At 53.5% G+C, this 18,403-nt stretch overlaps 2 protein-coding genes across 3 annotated transcripts in view; both read left to right on the top strand.

Annotated features, from left to right (window-relative positions):
• Positions 1-5,039, top strand: part of LOC133354186 (rho guanine nucleotide exchange factor TIAM1-like) — a 38,095-nt gene extending 33,056 nt beyond the window's left edge. For both annotated transcript variants that reach the window (XM_061570838.1, XM_061570830.1), the window contains 5 exons: positions 92-147; positions 1,281-1,389; positions 1,672-1,759; positions 2,358-2,545; positions 2,668-5,039. In XM_061570838.1, the coding sequence (XP_061426822.1) occupies positions 92-147; positions 1,281-1,389; positions 1,672-1,759; positions 2,358-2,545; positions 2,668-3,338 (1,112 nt within the window). In that variant the 3' untranslated portion in view covers positions 3,339-5,039. The remainder of the gene's footprint in view (positions 1-91; positions 148-1,280; positions 1,390-1,671; positions 1,760-2,357; positions 2,546-2,667) is intronic.
• A 3,685-nt stretch (positions 5,040-8,724) lies between these two features.
• Positions 8,725-17,808, top strand: LOC133354198 (eukaryotic translation initiation factor 2 subunit 3). Its single transcript, XM_061570852.1, has 12 exons — positions 8,725-8,843; positions 10,673-10,736; positions 12,063-12,190; positions 12,545-12,666; positions 13,280-13,374; positions 14,068-14,226; positions 14,536-14,670; positions 15,226-15,320; positions 15,490-15,634; positions 15,906-16,075; positions 16,796-16,968; positions 17,366-17,808. The coding sequence occupies exons 1-12, from the start codon at positions 8,766-8,768 to the stop codon at positions 17,427-17,429; spliced, it is 1,428 nt and encodes a 475-aa protein (XP_061426836.1). The 5' UTR covers positions 8,725-8,765; the 3' UTR covers positions 17,430-17,808.
• Positions 17,809-18,403: the final 595 nt, after the last annotated feature.

Here is an 18,403-nt window from a genome sequence, read left to right on the forward strand (position 1 = left end):
CGGCCTAACAGCACTTGCCCCAACAGTCTGTTGAAGGCTATACAGGGGATCTTTATCTTTGTTTGTTCGCTGTCCCCACTCCATCTCTTAGTGTTCCGCCCGGCACTCGTCCTCCTCTGCAAGGATCAGACGAAGCCTCGCAAGAAGGTGACGCATCCTCACCCTCACTCGCACAGAGACCCACAGACTCACACAGAGATCCACAGACTCACACAGAGACCCATAGACTAACACAGAGATCCATAGACTAACACAGACACCCACATGCTCACACAGAGACCCATAGACTAACACAGAGACCCATAGACTCTCACAGAGACCCACAGACTCACACAAAGATCCATAGACTCATACAGAGACCCATAGACTAACACAGAGACCCATAGACTCACACAGAGACCCACAGCCTCACACAGAGACCAATACAGTCACACAGAGACCCATAGACTGACACAGAGACCCAAAGGCTCTCACAGAGACCCACAGACTCACACAAAGATCCATAGACTCACACAGAGACCCACAGCCTCACACAGAGACCCATAGACTCACACAGAGACGCATAGACTCACACAGAGACCTATAGACTCACACAGAGACCCATAGACTTACGCAGAGACCCATAGACTCACACAGAGACCCATAGACTCACACAGAGATCCATAGAGTCACACAGAAATCCACAGCTTCACACAGAGACCCACATGCTCACACAGAGACCCACATCCTCACACAGAGACCCACATCCTCACACAGAGACCCATAGACTCACACAGAGACCCATAGACTAACACAGAGACCCATAGACTGACACAGAGACCCAAAGGCTCTCACAGAGACCCACAGACTCACACAAAGATCCATAGACTCACACAGAGACCCACAGCCTCACACAGAGACCCATAGACTCACACAGAGACGCATAGACTCACACAGAGACCTATAGACTCACAAAGAGACCCATAGACTCACGCAGAGACCCATAGACTCACACAGAGACCCACATCCTCACACAGAGACCCACATCCTCACACAGAGACCCATAGACTCACACAGAGACCCACATCCTCACACAGAGACCCACATCCTCACACAGAGACCCACATCCTCACACAGAGACCCATAGACTAACACAGAGACCCACACAGAGACACAGTGACTCACCCCGCTCGGCAGTTGGTGCGTTCGGCGTATGTCTTGATGCCCGAGGGGGAACAGCGAGCGAGCGAGGCCTGCGGCTGACCGTGTGCGTGCCCGACCGTGCGTGCTGTGCGGCGCAGGGCGGCCCCCCCCGGAGTCCGCGCTGCACGGGCCCCGAGGACGCGCTCCGCTTCGCCCACATGGTCCCCGCGACGGCGCTGCAGCTGCGGGCGGGCAGCACCACGCAGGGTACGCGCGTAGCGCGGGCGGCACGCACCGACCGCCCGGCGAGACGCGGCGGAACGGTCCACCGGCCGGATATTATCCGGGGCCATTGGTGACGGGTGGTAGCCACAGCGCCAACGGCAAGCGGTGTGCTGGGTGTGGTGTGCCGGGCGTGGGAATATTTTTCAGGTCGTTGACCTACCGCGATTGTAACGTTGGACTCCGTGGCTACCTCATTCTCCCTGCTCCCTACCTGTACCGCCCCCCCTCCATCTGCTTCCCCCCCACCCCCCTGCTCCCTCCCAGACGATGGCATCAGCTGCATCTGGGAGGTGATCCACGTGCGCTCCGAGACGGAGGGCCGCCCCGAGGCAGCGTTCCATGTGTGCAGTCCGTGAGTGCGCACATCGCACGCCAACACCACGCCGCGCCACCCTCCACCACACCACGCCACCCCATGCCACACCACGCCACCCCCTGTCACCCCACACCACCCCCCATCACCCTGCACCACCCCCCGTCACCCCACGCCACCCCCCACCACACCTCGCCACCCCAAGCCACACCGCGCCACCCTCCGTCACACCGCGCCACCCCCCGCCAGACCGCGTCACCCCCCATCACCCTGCACCACCCCCCGTCACCCCGCGCCACCCCCCGCCACCCCAAGCCACTCCAAGCCACAATGCGCCACCCCACGCCACACTGCGCCACCCCACACCATGATGTAACACCACCCCACACCGTAAGCGCGTGTGTATGGGCGCGTACGTATCTGCGTCAACGCACTGACAGAATGTGTGCGTTCGTACATGCGCGTACACAATACGTGTCCATGCACGTGTGATTCGTCGTGACGTGCATATTGTGCACCTCTACGTGTGTTTGCGATGTGTATACGTGTGCGTTGCTACGTGCACACGTACGTGTGTGCATGCACCTGTATGCGTGCGCCTGTACGTGTGTGCGTGCGCCTGTACACGTGCGCGCAGCTCTCTGGAGCGGAAGCTGCGCGTCGTGCGGATGGTTGAGCAGCTTCTCAAGGCCGGGGCCCGGGGGGCACACGGGTCGCGCTGGGGGGGTCACGGCACCCCCCACGGGTGTCACGGGGAGTACGTCCCCTACGGGGGTCAACGCCTCGCAGCGCTGAGGGGGGGCCGGGCGGCGCTGCACAAGCAGGGTAGGGCTTGCACGGGGGCCGCCCCGATCTTACAACCCAAACCCCAAACCCATACCTCTGAACCCCTATCCCCGAGCTCTACAGGGACGCACGGCAACCCCTAACGCCAGTCATTTCCGCAGAGTCATCGTGGAGCTGCGCATCGGACCCGGACGCCGGCCACCCCGAGTCACCCCGGGCCGCTCGCCCGTCTCAGCCGGCCGGCGCTTCGGGCTCGGCCCCGGGGACACGGGACAGCGGGGACATTCCACGCAGATCCGGGGACACGGACGGGCGCGGCTGGGAGCACCGTCCCACGCGGACGTGGCAACGGGATTACCCCACGGACAACCCCGGAGAAAATACGTCCAGAGACGGAGGAGACAGAGGAGGAGGAGGTGGAGTACGAGAGGGAGGAGGAGGTGGAGTACGAGAGGGAGGAGGAGGAGGAGGTGGAGTAGGCGACAGGCGACTGTCACCCGGCGACGAGCGACAGTCGCCGACGCGGTGTCGGGGCGGCCATGACGGTGCCGCCCCTGCCAGCCCGGCGCTGGACTCTTCCAGCTTCATGCGTGAGCTGGAGCGGCGCCTGCAGAGCACCTTCCTGTGCGACGGCGCTCCGCCGCCGCCATCTGATACCGGGGCGCGGTGTGCCACGGGGGGTCACGCGGGGGGAGCGGGGGGCCACAGGCCGCTAGCTCGGGCTCTCACGGGAGACTTCACCTCCGAGCTGGCACGGGACTTCAGCGACCAGAGCCTGAGTTCGGTGACGAGTGAGGAGCGGTTCTTCGGGGTGCTGGACGTGAGTCTGTAATGACGACGCCGGCGCTCTCCGTGTCCTGCGGGTGCCCATGTTCTTGATAAGGACGCACGCACATGCGCGTGCGTACGTGGACTGTATGTACGCGCGCGCGCGTGTGTGCGCGTACGCCCGTCGCGTTGTTTTATTTCCATTTTGTTTTCAACAATGGAAACTTGGGACTGAACCAGGAGACTCGGGGTCGCCGCGTCCGGCCGAGACGAGTGGACCTCGAGAAGCACCGAGTCGCGATCATGACAGCGTTGTTTGTTTTCGGCGAACGTCCGCGTCCTCCGTGAGCTGTCGGGCTCGTGGTGTCACGAGACGTAGCATCCTTGAGGAACTCGCACAGGAAGCAGTCCCATCGCCTCGTGTCCTGCAGAAGCGAAGGTCTTCAAGAAGAGAACATCGCAGAACAACTTCCGAGCTCCCTCCAAGTGACCTTTTTCATCCACACGTTCGGGGCGCTGCATGCCCTCCCCCCCCCCCCCCCCCCCACAACTCGAGAAAAGTTTGCCGCGTGGCAGTGAAACCGAGATTATTTACGCGGTGTATATTTTTGTATGCAGGGTCTCTGATGGGGTCCCCCTCCCCTTTTGTTGGGGCCCTTGTTCGGGGGGGAGGGGGGGTGTGGAGGTGTTTCATCCCCCTCACTGGGGTCTCCCCGAAGCAGCCTCACCGCTCCTGGCACGGTGCGCGGCGGTTCACGATGGGCGGTGGTGCCGCCGTTCGGGTTCGTGATCGAGCCGGCCGCTCGGAGGGTGGCGGTGCCGGCCTCGTCCGTTTCAGGGTTTATGGCAGGGCCGATCGGAGGAGGGGCGCCAAAAAAGTGAAAATTTGCCCCCGAGCTAATGGATAATTGGGCCTCACGGGGCATACAACAGGAACCTCCGTGTGGCCCTGGTTCAGGGTAAAGCACTACAGTGGCAAGACTCGCATTTAATGCCTGTGCATGTTTTTTATGACTGTAATTTTTTCCACGTGCAGCGTTTGTACGAGATTGTAGCCCCTTTAGCCTGAGAAGATAAATCGGTTGAGCCACACCGATGTGACCAAAACTTATAGAAACGATTAAAAGTTTTCGCCCCGTTTTGAGTAGAACGCTTCAAGCGAGCCGCCAACACAGCACCTGTGATTTCATAAACCTACGTGTCGATTTCGTTTGGCCAGGACGGTTTACTGTAGTTAGACCAGGGTGCACTAAACCGGCTGACATTCCCTTTCGGGAAGAGGACTTACAATTTTTCGGTAGCAGTTTTTACTCAACTTCAGCTCGTATTGGTTTTTCGTTATTTAAATTCTTGAGCCAGCTCTCCTACTTTGTTTAAGCCTAGTGTCACCAAAAATGTACCGGACTGCGTCGAGCCTCGGGCTGGGTTTGCCAAGACAGTGTGGGCCCAACTTTGCCCCGGTTATTTATTGTTCTGAAAGTCGTCTCTAGTTTTCTATGCGCGGAGCGGCTCGAGATTACGGCTGCGTCAACACTGTCAAGGCTGCTGCTGTTTTTGTAATAAACTCCTTTTTGTATGTGTAACCAGTGTGGTTATGTTTGCGAGAGCCACGTGACCACCTGTGTAAGACATTCCCCAAGGGATCCTGAAGAGGGGAGGCCCGTATTGAGGACCAATCGTGACGCCAGCATGTCGACATTACAGGTCCGTTGGCGTGCCTGTTGTGCTGGGAGCCGTACAAATGAAAACAGATGCCGATTTTTGGAACATCGTCACCCCCTCGTGGCCGGTGTTGGGAGCGCGAGTAGAGTTGCAGTTGACGAAATAAAAATTAACCCGTAAAAACAAAGTTTTTCACTATAAATCCATTATATGCGTGGCGGCTAGAGTCCTCTCGTCCTCTGGCTTGAGATGGCTGCCACCTATGGGTCAGATGATTGTCTGCCACCATTAAGCAATTGGTAATTAAATATATTTTTGTCCTAAAAAGTGTAACATTTTGAAAAAAAAATTTCACGAACATTCATTGTCACGGACAACGGAAAATGTCAGCTCGATTGGATCACGGGAAGTGGGTTAAAAAACGACCGAAAGATTTGCACGGTCCTAAGCAAGCAAGCAAGTGAACTTAATATAAAGGATTTAAAAAGGGGATCGTGAAGCGGAACGAAGCAAAACAACTCAGGAGCGCTACCAAAACTTTAGTTTCATCATTTTTTGATGACCACCACCCCTCTGTGTCCTCGATAGTAACGGTCACGGCCAGGAAAGATCGAGGCACTGCGAGCACGGGTCACATATACGGAGGCCGTGGTCCTCTTACTGATGTCATTGGGTTCTACCGACCACAGCGATCTTCAGAGCCACTCTCCATCATAGGCACCACGTTTTGACTGCCATGAATTAAGAGGTCTCGGGGCTGGATGTTGAGTACTTGGCTGCTATAAATGCCCACATGTTAAGCCACTTTGTTGAGCGATCATTTGTGGCCAGGTCGTTTTTGAAAAAAAAAATCTACATAGCTAAAAAAAAGTACATTTAAGAACTTAACAGGATTTATCATCTTTGGTTCTTTCGGTAAAGTCACGTAGAAGGAAAATAATAAAATAATAAAAATAAAACAATAAAATAATTATCCTATTATTTCCCTTCTACGTGACTTTGCCGAAAGAACCAAGAAGATGAATCCCTGCAGTCACGAAAGCTTTAAATCGAAATTTAAACAGGATTTCTCCACAAATCTGGCTGTCACCTGATGCGAGTACAAATTACTGGCGAAACGTCGTACTCGAATTGTTAATGTTGTGGATTTACTCTCCGACACACCAGCGTGCTGTACGTGTAACGAATAGGCATGTTCCGTTTACGTGACAACCCCTAATTGGCTGTGTCGGGTGGCGGCGGGTTTAACGACACCACATTTATATTTACACGATATAACCCAAAAATATCTTATGAAAAAAAAGATTGTAGTTTAAAAACGTGCGGGAGATGAAATTACTGCGGCTGGGGAAGCATCTCCTTGGTGAGATATTTCCTTACCGGTTATACCACAGCAACGGCCTTGCTTATATATATATATTTGGGGGGACACATCTTTTGAATATGCAAATATGCTCAAAATATCCCCCCCAATATATTGCTATAAATCATATTTGCAAAAAAGTATAATTGCTATGCTATGTAAATAAAAACAATTTGCTAAACCTTGGCCACAATATCTGGACTTGTCTTCATATAACAATGCATAGATTTCTGTTTATATGATTGTGGTTATGGTTGTAGTTTATTAATCCCTAATCTCTGCCATTACATACAATGAAACAAGAAACGGTAACAAAGAAAAAGCAGCAATGTAATACAATACACTATTAGACATTATTGTAAAAAAAAGTCCATCCCATGTGTTAGTGAATTTTTGAATATTTTAGGCAGGAAATTAGTTTTAAAATTTAGATTTTTTTCTGGGAGGGGGGGCCCTAGACCCCTTGGGAGATTTGGTCCCCCCCAATGTTGACTCCATGGCTCGGGCCTTGTACCACAGTATCTGGCGATGCTGCGTTGACATTGGTGCAAAAAGCGCAGTGTGTGGCCTTGAAACATATACAACAGCCAACATTCAGGGTAATGGCGCCTTCAGAGCACATAAATCAAGGGGCACTGCCCGAAACGTCGCATATTACGTCTCCTTTTAAGGCCACGTGCAAAGTTATTGACAAAACGCGTTGGGTTTAATTGTAAGAGGTCTAAAAGAGCGCGCTGCGTCCAGATGCTACATTCGGCCTGCTCTCCCACGCTGCGCAACGCCTTGGAAGTACGATCTGTCGGATGATAAAGGCGTTGACGCTAAGGATAACCGGGGCGGTGAAGTATGGTCAAACAATCCCCCGAGAGCGACACGGCCGGTGAGAGAGAGAGAGGCTTTCATCCAGCAGTGGACAGCGGAGAATGCGAGTCGGCATGTCCCACCCACGTGCTCCCCATGCCGGCACGGGGCTGCCCGCGCAGCTGCCTGACCCCACCGCCAAGTCGGGGTCCTTCCAAAATTCACCGTCGACACCAATTAAAATGCTGAACTTGAAAAACTAAAATTATAATCGCGTTCTATGGTTCTGTCGGTAAAGTCACGGAGATAGAAACAATAATAAAAATTTAAATAAAGTGAATAAAAAATAATACAATTTTTTTTAAAATAAAAATCGCACTGAGGTGTTACATGGTAAAATAATTAGTGGGGGGCACATGGTTGTGAGGTAAAATAATTAGCGGGGGGCACGCGGTTGTGAGGTAAAATAATTAGTGGGGGGCACGCGGTTGTGAGGTAAAGTAACGTAGGTAAAATGTTTAAATCAATTTAATCACGACGTTTCGGGCGCAACACAAGCGTCCTTCTTCAGGTGGGGACAACTTAGCGAAAGCACAACCGCTTAAGTGTGTCACTTAATTTATTTTAATTGTTTTACCTACGTGACTTTACCGAAAAAAACAAAGAGTATGAATCCTTGCAGTCACGAAAACTTCAAATCTATAATTAATTAGTTCGGTGAAAAAAAAATCAGGCTAAGGAATAAAAATTATCGATTATATTTGTGACTTCAAACGATAATGGGATTTTTCAACTTAAACCATTTCGTGACTTGCAGGGATTCATCTTCTTGGTTCTAATAAAATACAATTCTATTTTATTATGTTTTATTTTTTATTATTTTAGTATTTCCCTTCTACGTGACTTTACCGAAAGAACCAAGAAGATAATGGGATTCACGATTCAGAGTCCTGCTTGCAAATTGGCAGCTTGTGGATAAAAAAAGCCCCCCAATTGGACAATAATAGCAACAATGTGTGGCATTAACAAGAGACACGGTCACTGGTTGGTGTCCTTTGAAGGGGCCAGTGCCTGAAACGTCGCCTATTTAATATACACGTTCTATTTAAGCCACAGCCGGTGTTGTTGTTGAGTGGCTCTTGAGGGCTTCGCAATCATTAAGCAATTTAAAGTTACATCTAAAAACTCAACTTTTAAAACTTTCTTAAGATTATTTTATAGTGTTCATTTTTGTAATATGCCTTCGATAGCAATTTATTATAATGTAATTGTGTTTAAACATTGCTTTCATTCTTCTTGCGATTTAGTCCTATTACAGATTTTTTTTTATCTGTACAGCACTTTGAATGTCATCTTTTTGCACGAAACAGTGACATTTATAAATAATAAAGACCTCATTTATTTAACTTTTATCGGGAGCAGGCAAGACACTCTCGCCCTCACTGCAGCCGATCCAACCCGAATCGCAATCAAACGATTACCGCAATCGATTCCCTCCGAAGCGAACCCCCGTTCACAGTAACGATTAGATCCACCGCGCACCGCGTTTTAAGGGAATCGATTCCGGCGGCGGCAGCGGCGGGGGCCGGATCGATTCGAATGTAATCGAACTAAGCGGAATCGACGCGATTCCGCCGGCTCTCGCTTGCTGCCGCCACTGCTAAGATGGCGGGGGAGGAGGGTGGAGGCGCTGCAGGCGTCGTGGTCGCGGCGCGTCTCTCTCGGCAGGACCTGTCCTCCCTGGTGCGGCTCCCTCACGCACACCACTCGCGTCATAGACACTCACGATCACGAGGCCGGCGGCGGCGGCAAAGGCGGCGGCGGTGGCGGCTCTATCGGTCCGGCCACGCGCGGTTGTGGATTGAGGTGGAGAAGGCCGGGCCGCGTGTAGGCCTCGCCATTGATTGTGCGGGGCCTGGTTTGGGGTGGTGTGGGTAGGGGTTGTGTTGGTAGGGGTTGTGGTGGTGTGCGTAGGGGTTGGGGTGGTGTGCGTAGGAGTTGTGTTGGTAGGGGTTGTGTTGTTAGGGGTTGGGGTGGTAGGGGTTTGGGTGGTGTGCGTAGGGGTTGTGTTGGTAGGGGTTGGGGTGGTGTGGGTAGGAGTTGGGGTGGTGTTGGTAGGGGTTGGGGTGGTGTTGGTAGGGGTGGGGTGGTGTGGGTAGGAGTTGGGGTGGTGTTGGTAGGGGTTGGGGTGGTGTTGGTAGGGGTTGGGGTGGTGTGGGTAGGAGTTGGGGTGGTGTTGGTAGGGGTTGGGGTGGTGTTGGTAGGGGTTGGGGTGGTGTGGGTAGGAGTTGGGGTGGTGTTGGTAGGGGTTGGGGTGGTGTTGGTAGGGGTTGGGGTGGTGTGGGTAGGAGTTGGGGTGGTGTTGGTAGGGGTTGGGGTGGTGTTGGTAGGGGTTGGGGTGGTGTTGGTAGGAGTTGGGGTGGTGTTGGTAGGGGTTGGGGTGGTGTTGGTAGGGGTTGGGGTGGTGTGGGTAGGGGTCGGGGTGGTGTGGGTAGCGGTTGGGGGTAGGGGTGGTGTGGGAAGGGGTTGGGGTGGTGTTGGTAGGGGTTGGGGTGGTGTTGGTAGGGGTTGGGGTGGTGTGAGTAGGGGTTGGGGTGGTGTGAGTAGGGGTTGGGATGGTGTGGGTAGGAGTTGGGGTGGTGTTGGTAGGGGTTGGGGTGGTGTGGGTTGGGGTGGTGTGGGTAGGGGTTGGTGTGGGTTGGGGTGGTGTTGGTAGGGGTTGGGGTGGCGTGGTTAGCGTTTGGGTGGTGTGGTTGGAAGTTAGGTGATGTGGTTAGCAGTAGGGTAGTGTGAATAGGATGGGTCAAGAATTGGTGAGGTCGAGTTATGGTCAGACTGGGTTTGGTTGGAAATGGTCGGGCAAGCGAAGGGCTGGATCGAGAGGGGATCAGTTTGGTTTCGAGTATGGTTCGACTGGGTAGGGTATGAGATTTTATGGCTGTAATGCCGGCGTGGTCGTGTCGCGTAGGGCTAGACTGGGTCGAGGTCGGCTGTAGTCGGGTGCCATTGGGTCGTGTGAGACCTGAGTCTGTCGGCTGACCTATCCAGGTAGGGTCGGCGCGTACCGAGTTCTGTAGGAGTCTCACCTGAGTATCCACGCTTCACGCTGTCGGAGGCCGCCTGCGTGATGAGGCCGATTTCACGGCCTGATCTGACGAAGTGAATTGCAGACGTACTGTAACTGTGTCGATGGTAATTTCTGTCATTTTTTTTATTATCATTGACTTGATGTCTGGTGGAAATTGGATATGCAATTGGGTCTCGTTGGTCTCAGAAATGCACGGTTTTGGTCGGTTTAAAATTATATTCGTGTAATCAGGTAAGAAGGATGATACTCTTATCTCAAGAGTGACTCGAGTAACCAAATTGACAAAAGAAAACACAGTTAAATAATTAACTGGGTATACATGAGGATCGTGTGGAACAATGAAACTTTGATTACCATTGTGGACTTGATGCTCAGTCTTTACACCGAGCCCCTCCCCCATCGAGGGTCTGGAGTTGGGAAGTTCTCACGTTCGTGGTTCGTCACTCACCGCTTTCCGTATTTGTCTCTCCGCACTCGCTTGCAGGACGTGGGGAAACTCACGCCGCTGTCACCCGAGGTGATCAGCAGACAAGCCACCATCAACATCGGTAAGGGCGGCGATGGGGGCACGCGGGGTGGCGGAGGATGTGGCGCAAACTTGCGCGCCCGCCTTGTGATGCAATCCCCCTGGACTCCCAGCGTCGTGCCGTGAAACACTCGTGCATCCAAGTGGTGGTAGCCCTAGCCTCTAACATTATTATCATCACCAGCCATGATCTAAACACTGCCGTATCATTCCTGGCCACGGTGTAACGTTATAGACCTCTGGACCCATCCTGAACAGCCTGCTGCTACTAACTTGCACTGACCAGCGTGGTGAAGTATGATCAAACAACCCCCATGACTGGAATGTGTGTGGAGGCGTTCATCCAGCAGTGGATTGACAGAGCATTGTAAATTGTCATTGTTTTTCTTCCTGCAATTATTCGCAGTCATGTCATCAAGTGGGGGCAGCCTTCCCGCACTTTTTTCCCAATTTTTTTCTTCCAAAGTGGAGCCAGCTTTTGACTTGTGCGCTGTAAACACGGTGATGTTGTTGACGGTTGTTCCACATGCTTTGGAACATCGATGCAACAGTGTGGTTTGCTGATGCAGCCACAATTGCAGGCTGTGGTGGAAGCCGGAGATTATGAGAGGATGCCTAGAGTGTGCGTGTTGTGTGTGGTTGGCTGACTGGGCGTTCGGGAGATCTTGACAAATTCCCCACCACTTGCGATTTGATTGACTAAGGGGTGTCCAGCACAACTTGGACTGATTGTATTTGTTGACAAGGGTAAAAAACATTTAGCCGTAAGCTATTTCACAAGAATAAGGCACGGAGCACCTTGGTGAGAAAATAAGGAAGTTACCGTAAATGAATGGCAACATTACAGAATTGAGGAAAACACCATTCCATGTAAGATCCTGAATTTTTATAGATAATGCATTACTGTTGGACATGATGTAAAATAAATGAAATTGGCTTCAAATTTGGGACAAAGATGAATTGATAAATGAAGCAAAACAATTTGCTAGTCGATTGGAAGTGTCTGTCAATCGGACACAACTGCAAAACACATCAGAGTGTGTGTTCCTAGGACGGTTATTAGAGGTGGACCGAGATAAAAAGTAAGGGGGATGAAAACAATTGCTCTGCTTTTGGAAAACTTAATCGTGAAAAGCAACATACAAATGTGCCAAAATAAAAACTTCTTTCATAATGATGTCAGTGATGGTGGTGCCATTTGTGAAGGTATTTAAGTTGTGGTCATGGTGATATAGCTAACTGATGGTGATGATGTCATCGATGATGGTTGTTGGCTGTCGGTCAATGTGGTGGTGGTTGCGATGGTGGCGATTATGATGTCGCTGATGATGGTTGATGCCGCATGCAGGTACCATCGGGCACGTGGCCCACGGGAAGTCGACGGTGGTGAAGGCCATCTCGGGCGTGCAGACTGTGCGCTTCAAGAATGAGCTGGAGAGAAACATCACCATCAAGCTGGGCTACGCCAACGCCAAGGTGCGCTAGGGGGAGCGGCACGCGCCGCTGCACAGAAGCAATGGTGGTGGGGGGGGGGTGTGCATCACGGGTAGTTGCCCCTCTTTGAAAAGTTTGATATCTCTTATATCAGACCATGGTGGCACAGTGGTTAGCACGATGTGCTATGCACCCGACTACCCTAATTCGATTCACAGCCCTGGCTAGCAGTAATGGCGAGTGACATCTGAATCGATCCTGGGTCACCACCCACAGTTATTGCTGGTACTGGTGGTCATTTTGCCAATGCTACCATTTTGATGGCATACCTGTTCCCAGGTGTACCGTAAGTGTGTGACCCCTACGTGTATCCTTGCGTGTGTATCCCATTCCCAGGTGTACAAGCTGGAGGACCCCAGCTGCCCGCGGCCCGACTGCTACCGCTCGTGCGGGAGCAGCACACCAGACGAGTTCCCCACCGACATCCCCGGCACCCGCGGCACCTTCCGCCTCATCCGGTAAGTGCTGCATCGCCTGGCCAGCCGGCTATATTGATCACACAGCCACACCACACCGCTCACACAGCCACACACCACACCGCTCACACAGCCGTACAGCTCACCCAGCCGCAACGCTCAACACAACCAAACCGTTCACACAGCCACACCGCTCACACAACCGCACCGCTCACCCAGCCATACTGCTGACCCACTACCTCTCACACACGCTACCCGCACCGCCTTCGCACATCTCCGATTATCACGGTTGGCTACGTACGGCGCGAAAGAAGTTAAACATACATACTGCCCTCCCAGCTCAAGACAGCCCCTCTCGAGGGTACTTGGCCTACTCTTCCGTGACGGCTGAACGCCTGTCCCCACTGCCGATTCACAAACTGCGGTGAACCCATTTATACCACTGGGTTAGACGGAGGCGGTTTTAAGAAATTCGCCCCATCGCGTCGTCTGGGGATTGTAAGTCCGGTGTGCTGCTACGGACTCGTGCGCCGCAGCAGTAGCAGCAGTAGCAGCAGCATCGTCCCAGTGGGTGTGCAAATGGCTTGTAATCATAGCCGGCAATCGCAGTGTCCCCCTCGCTGACCGCGCATGCTCTCTTTCTCTCTCTCCCCAGGCACGTCTCGTTTGTAGATTGCCCAGGCCACGACATCTTGATGGCCACCATGCTGAACGGAGCAGCCGTCATGGACGCCGCCCTTCTGCTCATCGGTGCGCCGGGTTCGGGGGGGGGAGCACCCTCTTTCTCGTCCGCACGTCTGTGTGTGGGACGGTTAGGGTGTCGATACCGTGTGTGTGTTTAAATTATTTTGTCCTGACTTTGGTGGTGGGGCAGTGGCGCAGCAGTTAATGCACTACAGTCGCGAGTGATATATTAATTGGTCGACCCGGCCTTACCAGTCTGAAACGGGCACCTGGTTTTGTGTGCGAACATCAGCACTGGAGAGACAAAGGCAATCAGGTGCTATTGCCGGCCTTGATAGGTGCTCACTAAGAGCACTTGTCCCGACAGTCTTGTCAGGCTACAAAGGGGTTCTTTGTATGTGTGTGTGTCTGATGGCAATACCAAATGCGCTGCCTTCAATCTTCACTGACCAGCGTGGTGAACTATACTCAAACAACCCCTGTGATTGACGCGCTGCAGCGGATAGACAATGGCTAATGCCCGGTGGTGATGGTTTGTATGTTGGAAAGAAAATGATTGATTATGATGGTGTGTGTGCGTGTGTTGGATAGAGATTAATAGCTGATGATGATGATGGCGTGTGATAGAGAATGATAGCTGATGATAGCTGATGATGTTGTGTGTGTGTGTTGGATAGAGAATGATTGATGATGGTGTGTGCGTGTGTCTCGGATACAGAATGATAACTGATGGCGATGATGGTGTGCTTGTGTACACAGCCGGCAACGAATCGTGTCCACAGCCCCAGACCTCGGAGCACCTGGCAGCCATCGAGATCATGAAGCTGAAGCACATCCTGATCCTGCAGAACAAGATCGACTTGGTGAAGGAGAGCCAGGCCCGCGAGCAGTACGAGCAGATCCTCAAGTTCGTGCAGGGTGAGGAGGACGAGGAGGGTGGGGAGGAGATGCAGCGCCAGTGCCTTGCACCGTGGTGTGGGTGGGGTCAGTTGTGCAGGCGGGGCCACAATGGGCAGGGCTGGCAGTGTGGGTTGGTGGGCATCGTAGGTGGGTGGGGTCAGTGTGGGAAGGGCTAGTAGGCATGAATTATGAAAAATTGTGGTTGGTGTTGATGATACCGTTTTTCCTGATGTCTATAAACCCTGCGTGCATGACAAGTGATCACACACTCATCTCTCCGCGTGTCCCCCGCGTGTCTCCACGTAACTCCCATGTGGCGGCGTGCAGGTACGGTGGCGGAGGGCGCCCCGATCATCCCCATCTCGGCGCAGCTCAAGTACAACATCGAGGTGATCTGCGAGTACATCGTCAAGAAGATCCCCGTGCCCGTGCGCGACTTCATCTCCGAGCCGCGGCTCATTGGTAAGGAACGGTGGCACGGCGGTGGCGGCGGTACCTTCTGCCGCGTTACGGCGGTGTCACTCCCATGGGTGGGGGTGTGGGGTGGCCGGTGGGGGTGTACATGTGCCTCCGTGCCCTCCCCCACGAGTTTCCTTGCTACCGTCTTCTCTACAGTTTACAGCTCTATGGCGCGGGTTTACATAGCGTCTTGAGTGCAACTGGATTACAGCCAAATCTCTCGCCAGATTCCTTGTTTGGTTTTATCGTGGAGTCGTTGGTGACCAGTCTGAGACACATGTGGCTGCAGTAGCAGCAGAGCCGCCTCGACCTTCGAAGTGACCTGACTACCTCCCTTTCACTTGGCTTGATCGTGAGTGATAGCAGAAGGCGTGTGTGCAGTCTTATGCTTGGTCACAGGCCTGTGCTGCGACCACCTTGTCTTGCATAGGGATAGCTGCCAATGCCCCACCCCTTCCCTCCACTTGTCTAGACTGCCGCACGTTATGCGTGTTGGGTGATGATGACGACGACGGTGATGATGACGATAACGACGAGGTGTGTGCCATGTCCCCGCAGTCATCCGATCCTTCGATGTCAACAAGCCGGGCTGTGAGGTGGACGACCTCAAGGGTGGAGTGGCAGGAGGCAGTATCCTGCGAGGGGTGCTTAAGGTGAGGCGGATTTGTGCATCTTGAGATGGATCCATACACCGCAGGACCATGAGAGGCAGCAACGGTTTGGGGCGAGGGGGGGGGGGGAGGAGGCCTTCATCTGGCAGTGGATTGCCGATCGCGATTCGGCGGTACAGCCGTGCTGAGAGGTGCGTGCGTGCGCTTGCAGGTTGGGCAGGAGATCGAGGTGAGGCCGGGCATCGTGTCCAAGGACAGCGAAGGGAAGCTCATGTGCAAGCCCATCTTCTCCCGCATCGTGTCCCTGTTCGCCGAAAACAACGACCTGCAGTTCGCAGTCCCAGGGGGACTCATTGGTCCGTGTCGCGCACGCACGCACGCATGCACGCTGTCTGTACACGCGCACTCGTGCAATAACAACAGTCACCATTCGTCACCAAATGCCGGTTAATTCACCGCGGCGCTCAAGCCAGGCTATAGATGCATTTTGAGGCAATCGCAGACCCAGGTGTTATGGGTTGACTGACATGACTTACAGATGCACACGCCCGTATGCCCGCATGCACTCGTACGCTCGCACACAACGCAGTCTGCGCGGCTCCACGGGGGATCTCTGTCTTTGCGCAGGCGTGGGCACCAAGATCGACCCGACGCTTTGCCGTGCCGACCGCATGGTCGGCCAGGTGCTGGGTGCCGTCGGGGCGCTGCCCGACATCTACACTGAGCTCGAGATCTCATACTTCCTGCTGCGGCGACTTCTGGGCGTGCGCACGGAGGGGGACAAGAAGGGAGCCAAGGTGAGTCGCTCGGAACCGTCGCCGCGTCGTTCAGTGGGCGTGGCCAAACTCCTTCGCCGCACACGCGCCGCACGCTGACATCGTCGCGTGAATCGCGGCCACGACACGCGCGCGGCGGTCATGCGGCCAGTTCACTCGCGCTGGTTGCCTGTGGAGTTTTGAATTTAAATATCTGCGGGAGCGCCTCGGGGAATACTCACGTCTTGCATCGCTGCCAGGAGCGAGTTCCCCGCGTGGTTCTCGCTTCCGCAGATTTTTTTCACTGCGTCCTTTGTTGAGTTGTACTTAAAATTGACCAGGAGCGGCCAAATTGCTCACGAGCTGTGTGTAGTTTGGCCGCTGCTGTCATAGGGCACAGTGCAGTACAGCGATGACTTTGTCCCCTGCTGACAAAGTAGTCCACTACTGATCCGAAGCAATAACAATTTCATCATATGCTTCTCGCAGAGCAAGTTTCGCATAGCTGATAATTTTAATTTTTACTGTATAGAATGTATGATTTGCATGCATAAAGACAAATAATCAATTCGCTCAATATCAGTTCAATTTCTGAACCAGTTGAACAACATGTTGCATGTTGTTGTAGGGGGGGGGGGGGGTTGAAGTCCCAGGTATGTTCCCTTATGTGCCGCTGGACTGGAGGTAATGGGCCACACCCATGATAAAGTCGGTTATGACACCTTCCCCCCCCCCCCCCCCCACTGCGCTCTGCTTCCACAGGTCCAGAAGCTGTCTAAGAACGAGGTGCTGATGGTGAACATCGGCTCGCTGTCGACCGGCGGACGCGTCCTGGCCGTCAAGGCCGATCTGGCGAAGATCGTGCTCACGAACCCCGTGTGCACCGAGATTGGGGAGAAGATCGCGCTCAGCCGCCGCGTGGAGAAGCATTGGCGGTGAGTAGCGTCGCGAGCGATGGCGATCCGGGCGGGTGTGGCTTGCACGAGGGCCGTGCAGGAAGTCGGTGTCGCGTCGTGAGTTATGCAGGCAGGGGGTTGCAGTGGCAGACGAAGCTGTGGGAGTTGTGTTGTTCTTATCGACGTGACCGCGTGCTGACCTCTGCGTCCAGGTAGCATAGGTTCACGCCCGGTGCCTGCTCTGTGATTAGAACCGGGGCACCCTTTGGTAACCCGAGCATCATTCCCACGGTATCACTCATGTCGGTTATCACAGTAACTGGAGCATCGTTCCGACAGTAACACGAGCAATGTTCCCACGATGTCACAAGTGTCAGTCTCACGGTAACGCGAGCAATGTTTGCACGGTAACAAGAGCGTTGTCCGTGTGTTGCAGGCTCATTGGCTGGGGCCAGATCCGACGAGGAGTAACCATCAGGCCGTCCATCGATGACGACTGAGATCCTGTCGGGAAAGTCGCCCGGCCAGGGGGATGATTGGAGGTCGGCAGGGAACCGATGGCGGAGGCACATTTCCACCACCCATGCCCCGGCTAAACCAGGCCGCTGACAAGAACCACAACCGCCACCGCCATCATGAACATCTCCCCACACCAAACACCGTCACGATCGCTAGAGTCACCACCACCCTCATGAGAATCTGCACCACCGCTACAACGGCAGTATTCCCGGCGTTGCCGCAGTTAACACCCGCACGGCCTACTACATCCTCGCACTCGTGTCTCGTACTTGTTTGCAGAGCGGAGTAATACAATCGAAAGCTTTTTTGTTTTGCAAATGGTAAAAAAAAACTAAGAATAAAGTTTATGCTTTAAGAGGACTGCTTTGTTCAGACTCGTGTGTCTGTTGGAGATAAGACTGCTGCACACAATACAATACGATGTGGACATATATTGGGTTGACATGCGATTGCATCTGAATAGAAAGAGTGGGAATATTTCTAGAGGCAAATGTCGCTGAGCCTGTGGTGTTCTGCTGTGAGGCTGTGTGTTGTGCGAGCGGTAGTGGAGCGGTGAGCGCGCTGCGCTACAAACCTGGCAACCAGAGTTCGATTCTCCCGCTCACGGCCAACATCGGTGACGATTATTTGAACTGGTCCTGGGCTTCCCTTAGGTCGACTCAGCCTCAAATGAGTACCTGGTACAGTGCGTAAAAACATCTCCACTGGGGAGACAAAGGTGGTCGGGCGTGGTGCTGGCCACCGACACCCTCGTGAGCCATTCTGGCCATCGTAGGTGCGCGCTAACAGCACTTGCCCCAACAGTCTGTAAAGGCTACACGGGGGATCTTTGTGGGTCTCTGCCAGTGTGGGTCTTCATGGGATTCTATAGGTCGGTGTTCATGGGTTGTTTGCGCGGTCTTTTTTGTTATACGGGAATAGTGGGCATTTATATTTTATGCAGAGGCAGTTGGTC

This window comes from Lethenteron reissneri, chromosome 6 (genome assembly GCF_015708825.2).
Source record: "Lethenteron reissneri isolate LAM-NWPU_2019-01 chromosome 6, ASM1570882v1, whole genome shotgun sequence".
NCBI lineage: Eukaryota > Metazoa > Chordata > Hyperoartia > Petromyzontiformes > Petromyzontidae > Lethenteron > Lethenteron reissneri.

Excerpts from the sequence above, each read along its gene's own strand:
- LOC133354198 (XM_061570852.1), top strand. The coding sequence starts at position 8,766 with ATGGCGGGGGAGGAGGGTGGAGGCGCTGCAGGCGTCGTGGTCGCGGCG. Across the intron at positions 12,667-13,279 it reads GGCACCTTCCGCCTCATCCG|GCACGTCTCGTTTGTAGATT; the intron begins GTAAGTGCTGCA and ends CTCTCTCCCCAG. Across the intron at positions 15,635-15,905 it reads AGTCCCAGGGGGACTCATTG|GCGTGGGCACCAAGATCGAC; the intron begins GTCCGTGTCGCG and ends GTCTTTGCGCAG.